The sequence below is a fragment of the Trichomycterus rosablanca genome, chromosome 3 (assembly GCF_030014385.1).
Source record: "Trichomycterus rosablanca isolate fTriRos1 chromosome 3, fTriRos1.hap1, whole genome shotgun sequence".
NCBI lineage: Eukaryota > Metazoa > Chordata > Actinopteri > Siluriformes > Trichomycteridae > Trichomycterus > Trichomycterus rosablanca.
This window is the reverse complement of record NC_085990.1, coordinates 40,278,301-40,288,884: the sequence shown is the minus strand read 5'-3', so window position 1 is coordinate 40,288,884 and position 10,584 is coordinate 40,278,301. Positions and strand designations below refer to the sequence as shown.

General features: G+C 39.6%; 1 protein-coding gene across 1 annotated transcript; it reads right to left on the bottom strand.

Annotated features, from left to right (window-relative positions):
- On the bottom strand, positions 1-7,678 carry dctn3 (dynactin 3 (p22)). The gene is made up of 7 exons (XM_062991304.1): positions 7,534-7,678; positions 3,650-3,734; positions 3,473-3,559; positions 2,064-2,147; positions 1,226-1,284; positions 956-1,015; positions 1-159 (listed from the first exon to the last, which is right to left on the bottom strand). Exons 1-7 carry the CDS (start codon positions 7,627-7,629, stop codon positions 73-75), a joined length of 558 nt encoding a protein of 185 aa, XP_062847374.1. The 5' UTR covers positions 7,630-7,678; the 3' UTR covers positions 1-72.
- Positions 7,679-10,584: the final 2,906 nt, after the last annotated feature.

Here is a 10,584-nt window from a genome sequence, read left to right as displayed (position 1 = left end):
TTATGAAACTTATATACAAACTTTAATGAAAAAGGAAAACATTAAGTTAGTGTGAAATTAGGCAACGCTCCATTACTCAATTATCTGGACTTGTTTGGGTGCTTCCAGTTTCCGCAGGGTTTCATCCCACTGAGTAAATTGTTTCGACAGCAGTAACATCTGAGCAAGAGTGAAGGAATCTGTTCTTTTATATTCACTGTATACAGCAAAGAGGTGTTAATAACCCTTATATGATCACAACCGTACTATGGGTGTGTTTGAAAACCTAGTGAGCTGCTACTGTTACTGTCTACATAGGCAGCTGTCTAAGTAGAGAGGATTCTAATAAGTCATCGACTTATAAGTCAGGTTATTCAAACGCACTACTCAGACAGCGATTCCATCAGTTTTCGCTAACTAAGCTAACACAGTTAGCCTCAAGCCATTCAAACCAATGTGATGAAGTGGCACATCGCGCTAGCATGTCATCTAACATCTCCCTCCGTGTACCGAAAACGGTTAAATTCGCTGACAAGCCCGAAATTGCAAATAAATGACACCTGTGCAAGTTTACACAAATTAAAAATCAGTAATAATTTATTTACATTTGAAAATAACTCGTTAGTTTTTCCACACTGTCCGCCATATTTATTATTTTTCTGTGAGAAAAGTTGTGCCGCATTGAATGCTGGGATTGCCTTTAACGCAAAGGCAGCATCGGATGCTCATTCGTTCTTGAGTCAAAATACAGTTGAAATTTTAAGATACCTTACTAGTGAGCATATTAAGGCATCTAGGATTTTGAACAGCCTACTTCTCGGCAGAGCGCATAGTATGACATAAAATGCCGTCTATGTAGAGAGCTCCCTAGGTTTTCAAACACACCATAAATGAGTACTTTTAAAAATCCTCAAAAATAAAGCCCCTTTTTCATCAACATTACCTCCCAACAGAGAAACCTTTGTGCAAAGGATACCATTTTGTTGTATTCTTCAAACAGCCTTTTCACTTCTGCAGATAACTCTTCATTTTTATCCTGTACATTAAAACCAGAATAAAAAAAACAGTGGTCATCTTTCTAATAAAACAAATCTATGCTGCTCATGCAGTAAATTAATACTGAAAGAATTGTACAGAGTATTTGCTGGCAAAGAAACACTACACTCATGTAAAAATGAAAATGTATTTAATACACTAAATTCAATATATTTAAACTGCATACAGACTCTTGGTCATGCAGTCTTACCTGCTGACTGATGTGAATTTGAGACAGACGTTGCACTTTGGTTGTGAGCTCTGGAACAGCTGTTGGTCAAGGCAAAATAAAAACGATTACATTTAGTGTATTTATTAAATTAACCAAATTCTTCTGACAACCAGTACTCATTGGTTAACCAGTAACCAACAAGCTTCTAACAACTTCATTAAATAAACATAAAACTAAACACAGCCTGTGGCATTAAAGCCATGAGCGGATCTAGTTTAGCTCTCAGAAATGCACAGTTCAAACGAAGAACATTTTATGGGACTAAATCATCATCATTATTTTCATGTTTTTTCCACCACTTTATCTCTTTCAAGGTCACGGTGGGTCAGGTTTTCCCGGAATCACTAGGCACAATGCAGTAACACTCCCCTGACAGGACACCAATACATTGCGGGGCCTCGGCCACCCCAGACATCGCCAATCATGTCTGTGTGTAGATGTGATTGTACAACAGATTTTATAGCATTTATATTTGATGTCTCCCTTAAGCAATACATAGCCAGCAGAGTGGCACAGCTAGAAAAATAGGTCCCACAAAGCAAAATGGGCTCCGAGTACTGGGTTTGAAGTCTGATTGGCTACTTTAAAATTCCACTATATGTAAATAAGTGAGTAAATATTTGAATGTGTATTGCCCTGAAATAAACAGGTGCTTTGTCAAGCATGTATTCCCGCCTCACACTGAGTGATTCTGGGTAATACACACCAGAATAGATCCGCTTTGCAAGGCAGCATAAAGTATTGCACTGCATAAAGGTTAATTATTTTATAGCCATTAGAATTATTTTTAAGAGAAAGGGATGTACAGAGCACTCACCCTTAATGTGTGGACTATCCAGCAAAGGCTGTAGGTTATGAACTTGCTCCAGTAATGCTGCCTGTTTGCGAAGGAAGTCCTCCTCTGTGGAGAAAACAATAGATGGAAACATGTATAAGGTAAAGGTATACTTTTGGAAGGCTAGGAATCCATTTCATTTACTTATTTTTTGAGGGGCAAGGAAACCATTTTAATTCTTCATTTTGTATTTAATTTAAATCTAAATCTCAATCCAATTACCCATTTGTTTCTCCCCTACAGCTGCAGACCTTTACCCTGAATAACCATTCCTAACACGCACTTTTCACAAGGATGGTTCACACAGGAATCAGTATCACACAGAAATTCACACATTGTTCCCCAGCTCTGTGCAGGCGCTTCAAGCAGCCAGCAGAGGCCGCAATTGCAGCAACAATGAGCAGTAAGACAGCGTTAATAATGTCTTCACATGTATACTGCTTTCACGTGATCACCGTCTTGAGCTTCGTTCAACGCGAGGCTGGGCTCGTACTCATGTTTACACCTTCTACATAATACATGGCAAAACTGTTTTCAACTGTTTGTGCCACTGAGCAGCGAGCTTGAAAATGATACACTGACAGTACTGATGATTTTTTTCACATGAAGCCTTAAATGTATTGAATGTATTTTAGTTTAAAACACATTGTCAATGCTCGTCATTTGGAGATGTGAGAAAATAAAAAAGAGAAATGGGTTCATGAAACTTTAATGTTGCTTTAATCAAAAAGCACAATGAATATTAAAAAGGAGCTATGAAGTTACAGCAAGCAATTCCAGGATGAGGAAACTTGCTAAAATGCAAACCTGTTTTCCACATCACAGCTCACCAGTCACCATGTGCTATTTTTCCTCACAATGCTGTGATTCTAATTTTAAGTGAAAAACAACACTTCAGGGTTTTGTGAGAGTAAGAATCAGGTTCTCTTCACAATGCTTGTGCTTCGCTCCTGGCTTGTACCGCAGATAACCAGTACCCCCCAGTTCAATAGGGAACAATGGCACATTCAGTGCAAAAGCAGTTTTGCCACAAATCATATAAATGCAGCCTTACTTACAGGCAGTGACAAGAAATATTTGACCCAAAAGGAATGCACAATTGTTAGTTTTGACCTATGGCAAAGAATACTTATGTGACCATTCTATCTGATTTTAACAGATTTTACCATTTACATATGAATTAATATTATGTTTGTGAATTGATGCTGCAGTATTATTACCATGTATGCCTGACAAGAATTAGCGCAAAACTGCGGTCACTGTATATTTACTGTGTACATTTACTTATGGTCATTGTATACTGACAAAATGTCTATTTAGCCAACAGAAAGCAGACTTGTTTTGTGATTTTAATAAGGGCCTTTTATGAAGATGAGAGACATATTACTAACCTGCTAGAATAAACTCCAGTTTTATTGCATCTGGCAATGCAATGTAGTCTGTAAACTGTGGATCTAAATACTTCAGCAGATCTTCAACTGGTAAAGCAGAAAAGGTAAACAGACAGATGTAACATGGTGCAAATGTTTAATTAGTTAATTGTTTGGCATGAGAAAGTCCACTCTTACTTTTTTTGTGAAGAATCTTGACACGTTCCCGCTTGTTTGCTGTGTTTGCAAGGGCAGCATTTATTCTTGTCAAGGATTCAGCACACTAAAATATGAAAGAAATGTGAGTATGACTAGTCTATGACAGTCCTCTTAAGTCAACAATACATAGTAATTGTGTGAAACAGTGGCTGGCACAAGCTGTAAAAACAACTGGACGCTATAATAGCAACATGTGTAGTAGTCTTGCATGCAGCTCCTTATGATATATAACCGGAAAAGGGGGGGGGGATAATGCATAATCAAATTTGACTTTCAGAAACTGAGTATTTCCGTAATTTTTCACAGTAAATCAATCTGGTCAGCACAGTTGATTTGGCACAGTTTTTGCACCTGACACAACATTCCATATCTGGGACCAGCACTGAGAGCGGACTGACATAGTGCACATCCCAATGGCTAGGCTGTTTGGCTCCTGCTAGACCAGACCTGTGTATTGTTTGGCCTTCGGAGCAGATCCGACACTCTTGTTTTCCCCCAATCGGCCGGCATAAGGTCAATCATAATTAGAAATCAAACTAAAACAAGTATGTAAATAATAAGTATGTGCATCATGTACACAATACAATTGCATTGTTTTATTGCATAATTTTAACATTAACTCTTACCAATAATGGCTTATTAAATCAAATTAATATTGAGATGAATTTCACCCTATTGGTTTGGCCCTACACAACAGTCTTAGTTTCTTATGCGGTCCCTTGGGAAACTTAATTGTCTACTCTTGCTTTAGACATAGCCACTCAAGTATGTGTTCACGACCAACTGGGCGACAGTGCCCCTGACAGCAGTTATTCAGTTAGATACTACATTGCTGCCATATCCAGTTAGTCACTACTTTAAAACAAGAATGTGTCTATACAGTGGATATAGAAAGTCTACACACCTCTGTTATAAAGTCAGGTTTATGTGATGTAAAAAAAAAAAAAAAAATCAGACCAGGATAAATAATTTCATATGCATTTTCAAACTACCGAGCTACCATCCAAGGTGCTTTGTAACTTCTACACCTGCACCACTGAATCCATCATAACGGGAAACATCACAACCTGGTTCGGAAACAGCACCAAGCAGGATAGGCAAGCTCCCCAGAGGGTGGTGCGTTCAGCTGAGCGCATAATCCGGACTGAGCTTCCTGACCTGCAGTCCATATACAGGAAACGGTGCTGGACAAAAGCCAGGAGGATAGTAAAGGACCCCCGTCATCCCAGTAATGGACTGTTTTCTTTGTTACGGTCTGGGAAGCGGTTTCATGCTCTAAAAGCCAAAACGGAGAGGATGAGAAGGAGCTTTTTTCCACAAGCTATTCGAGTCCTCAATGAAAATAGCATTCAGGACTAATTTACACAACTTGCACAATCTAATTTATATGTATATATAGGTGTATATATGTGGACATACAGGGGTTGGACAATGAAACTGAAACACCTGTCATTTTAGTGTGGGAGGTTTCATGGCTAAATTGGACCAGTCTGGTGGCCAATCTTCATTAATTGCACATTGCACCAGTAAGAGCAGAGTGTGAAGGTTCAATTAGCAGGGTAAGAGCACAGTTTTGCTCAAAATATTGCAATGCACACAACATTATGGGTGACATACCAGAGTTCAAAAGAGGACAAATTGTTGGTGCACGTCTTGCTGGCGCATCTGTGACCAAGACAGCAAGTCTTTGTGATGTATCAAGAGCCACGGTATCCAGGGTAATGTCAGCATACCACCAAGAAGGACAAACCACATCCAACAGGATTAACTGTGGACGCAAGAGGAAGCTGTCTGAAAGGGATGTTCGGGTGCTAACCCGGATTGTATCCAAAAAACATAAAACCACGGCTGCCCAAATCACGGCAGAATTAAATGTGCACCTCAACTCTCCTGTTTCCACCAGAACTGTCCGTCGGGAGCTCCACAGGGTCAATATACACGGCCGGGCTGCTATAGCCAAACCTTTGGTCACTCGTGCCAATGCCAAACGTCGGTTTCAATGGTGCAAGGAGCGCAAATCTTGGGCTGTGGACAATGTGAAACATGTATTGTTCTCTGATGAGTCCACCTTTACTGTTTTCCCCACATCCGGGAGAGTTACGGTGTGGAGAAGCCCCAAAGAAGCGTACCACCCAGACTGTTGCATGCCCAGAGTGAAGCATGGGGGTGGATCAGTGATGGTTTGGGCTGCCATATCATGGCATTCCCTTGGCCCAATACTTGTGCTAGATGGGCGCGTCACTGCCAAGGACTACCGAACCATTCTGGAGGACCATGTGCATCCAATGGTTCAAACATTGTATCCTGAAGGCGGTGCCGTGTATCAGGATGACAATGCACCAATACACACAGCAAGACTGGTGAAAGATTGGTTTGATGAACATGAAAGTGAAGTTGAACATCTCCCATGGCCTGCACAGTCACCAGATCTAAATATTATTGAGCCACTTTGGGGTGTTTTGGAGAAGTGAGTCAGGAAACGTTTTCCTCCACCAGCATCACGTAGTGACCTGGCCACTATCCTGCAAGAAGAATGGCTTAAAATCCCTCTGACCACTGTGCAGGACTTGTATATGTCATTTCCAAGACGAATTGACGCTGTATTGGCCGCAAAAGGAGGCCCTACACCATACTAATAAATTATATATATATATATATATATATATATATATATATGTATGTACATGTATATATGTATGTATATGTATAGATTGGTATTTGTGTATAGTAATCACATCTATATGGCATTATGTTGTCTCTGCACTACTTGTCACTTTACACACTTGTTCACTTTAAATTGCTCTTTTTTAATTATATTGTTAATTTTTCTAATGTTTCTACATTCTTACATTTAAAAACATTCTATATTTTTTTGTATAATATATATTTTAACTATTTTGTAGATTTTTTTTTAATTACTGTGGCGGAGCAGTCACAAAAGCATTTCACTGCCAGTTGTACTGTGTATGACTATGTATGTGACAAATAAACCTTGATTTGATTTTATTGCTTTCAAAACCTACTAGTGTGTGGTATTTATATTGCATGTATTGCCTACCAATATTCACTCACTATCTTGCTGTGTGGAACACTGGTACTTAGAAATCAAACTAAAATAAGTATGTAAATAATAAGTATGTACATCATATCAGACCAAAATAAAAATCAGACAAAGATAAATCATTTCAGATGCATTTCAAGCTACTAGTGTTCATGTTGCATGTATTGCCTGCCAATATTCACTGTCTATGTTGCTGTGTGGAACACTGGTACTTTTACTTGGAAAGTGTATAGCGACTGACGCGTCTTATTTTTGATTAAATTACACTGCCAGAATGGCACCGACGCATGTGTAAGTGGTAAACAGTTGAAGATGCATATTGTTGTGGCGTTGATTTGTTTTAACGACCTGCTATAATCATAATAAAATTCAGCGATAAGTGTCAAGTGCACAAAACACTACGGCGCTGGTAGCACTGTACGGAATACTGTGATATGAGTTGCCTGGTGTGTACTGCGCATGATTAGACTAAGACACAGAAATGATGTTAGCCATGCCACACCCGTTATAACTGCAGTCTGCCAAAGAATAGCCAGCAGCTAGCAGTGCGTTAGCTGTCATAGATAACCAGCTAGATAACAACATTTTAACCTACTGTCATTAAATAACATTACATGTAACCTGTAGTGCAGACAGACAGCAGGACTCGTTACTACAGCAGCTGTAATTACTAACGTTACATTACATTACATTACTGCACTGAAGTGACAAGCTGGTTAGCTAGCGCTGCTAATGTGGCAAGCTAATAGTTGCTAACACCATACGTTTGAAATAAAACATTTATATCCTTAAACAACATTACCTTCACTGGTTTATTAGTCTGCGCGCGTTCACCATACATTCGTTTCTCCAGCGTTTGAAGACGAGCGTCCAAATCATTCAAGTTTGCCTCATCCATTTTGCCTTCTTCACCGCTACAAACAGGAAATGACGTACTGTATTTTCTTCCCCTTCAGAAGATTTCGGCTGCGTTCCAATCGCATCCGACAGACCTAAATAGTGTGTCAAATAAGTGCACCATGTAACATAAGTTATACGGCCAAAAGTCTGTCTACAACCGTGCTTCTCATTGTGCTAATTATAGTTGTCATTTTAAACCCATAAACATTAAAGCACTTGTTAATAATGTATTGTTATCTTGCTTGATGAAACAATTACAATGCTGTAAGGTGGGGTGCATTAGACAGACAGACAGGCAGGCAGGCAGACAGACAGACAGACAGACAGACTCACTTTATTAATCCCAGAGGGAAAGTCAAGTATTACAACAGCTCAAGGTACAATAGAAAAAAGTATTAAGTAAATAAAAGACTCAGTTAAAAACTATTAATTAAATATGCTAAAGGTGTATAAGAAATAATAAGTAAGCATTGCAGTACAATGTTGATAGAAATAAATACAGTATATAGGCAATATGTAATATAATAAAAAAATAATAATAAAAAAAAAAATTACATAAGTGTCTTGTCATTAAATGTCCAGATGTGCAATGAAATAAACAGAGTGACAGATCATGTTCCATGAGTCTGGTATTAACTGGTAATTAAGTGAGCAATGTGGGGATGAGTTATACAGTGAGATTGCTGTTGGTACAAACGATTTCCTGTATCGCTCCTTCTTACAGCGGAGCTGAATGAGTCTGTAACTGAAGGTGCTCCGCTGTCTGATTAGGAGGTCATGGAGGGGGTGTAATGGATTGTCCAGTATGGAAATGAGTTTGTTTACAGACCTCTTTTCGACCACCAACTCGAAGCCATCCAGTGAGCAGCCCAAGACTGAGCCAGCCTTCCTGATCAGTTTATTAAGTTTTTTTGCATCTCCCGCTCTGATGCTGCTTCCCCAACACACTGCTGCAAAGAACACAGCTCCCACAACAACAGACTGGTAGAAAATGGTCAGCATCTTGCTGCACACATTAAAGTATCTGAGCTTTCTCAGAAAGTAAAGTCTGCTCATCCCCTTTCTGTACACAGCCTCTGTGTTGGCCTTCCAGTCCAGTCTGTTGTCAAGCCAGACACCCAAGTACTTGTACGTGTCCACCTGTTCAACATGCTGACCCATGATGGTAACAGGGGTGGTCTCAGTCCTCTTCCTCCTGAAGTCCACGGACATCTCCTTAGTTTTGGAGACATTCAGGAGAAGAAAGGAGTCAAGGTGAAACTGAAGCTTTATTGGGCACAATATTCTACTAATACGTATTGCTCTCTTTAGTAAAAAGAAGTGATTTCTCCAACTTATAGTTCAAGCTAGCCTTAGTACACACTCAACAACATTACTAGCTTAACCAAAACTAGCACAAGACACAACTGTAGGTTCACACAAACACCCATTTTCTAAACAACAGCACTTGCTGTGATGTCATCAGGATAATACTACATTGCTGCCATACCACCACCCCATCCCCATATATGGCTAGACAGAGTCCCTCCTCCCTGACCCAATAGACCACTGAAGTCGTGTCGTGATATTGTAGTCCACGCCATGTTGTTATGCCCATATTTGGTAACCCGGGTCTAAGAGACATTTTGAATGGGATAAATGAATAGAGATTTCGAAAATTGCCTTTCTCGCATCCTGTAGTCATAAAAAATGTTCCAAAGCTGTTACGTTTTGTTTTATGGAGTTTCTTCTGTTTATTATCACTGGATCCTCTGAATTACGAAGTCGTTAAAGAGTCAAAATATGAATATTGCTACATGTAAGCTAATGCTACTACGCACTGAATTGACGTCACTAGACTGGAAGCCTCTTAATTTTTTCTTTTATTTCTTTTTTAAGCCTCTTAAATAACCACACGAAGCAGCGCGATTCACCAGTATAACAGTGGAGTGATATTCACAAGTTTTAGTTTATATTTTCAGTAGCTAGCTTCATTAAAGTAGAAAGCAAGGATGGTTGGGTGTTACGCTTTTGGTTGTACTCAATAAACACGGGCTGCTCTTTCCGTCAATTCGATTGGTGTAGTTCAGTGACGTCTAATTATTGTGCAGTAACATTAGCTTTCGTGTAGCATTATTAGTGTTACGATCCTTTAAAAACCTCGTAATTCAGAGGATCCAGTGATGTACAGGAGAAAATTGTACACAGGACAAAACGTACAGGGTTCTGAACATGTTTAGCACAGGATGCGTTAGAGTCGATTTTTTGAAAACCCCATTAATTTTTCCTATAGGAAATCTGACTTAGACCCGGGTCTCCAAATATGGGCATAACAAGGACTACAGAGTGACGCACGACTTCAGTGGTCTATGACCATGCTTGAACTGTTCCCAAAGCATTACATAAAGAACAAGTGGTTCCTGGTCTGACAGGCTGCTTCTCTGGTGCTGGAGGACTGGGGTGGTCATTCTATTCATCTAAATACAGGACCAAGTAGTCTTGTGCAGCCCCATCTGACTCTGTCTTGGTGCTTAAAGATACAACTCATCAGAAGGTTTTTCCAAAACAGTGAATAGCCCCTGTTGGTAAATAGAGATTTTCCTGGAACAACCCTTGCAACAACAGGGCTTTAAGATCTAGACCATTTCCCCAATCTGGACCCTTTGTAGCTCTTCTGCTTCCTAAATCCCACAATCCCAGCATTTTCCTTAGTCAAATAATGCACCACCTCCATCTGCTGCTAAAGTGCCTCCATATAGCTTGAAGCCTCTGATTTTGGCAGCCACAGGTCTAGCATAGAGGCAGCATTGGGTGAGGTTGCTGTAGAGGACAGTGGTTGTACAACTCTTTTCCCTATGAATTGTATCAGGTCATCGATCTCCTCCACTAATCTATGTGTGTGGAAGAGAGGTTATGGCTAGGCTACTCAAAACTAACACAAGAAATCACAATTGCATGTCAATACAATTTTATC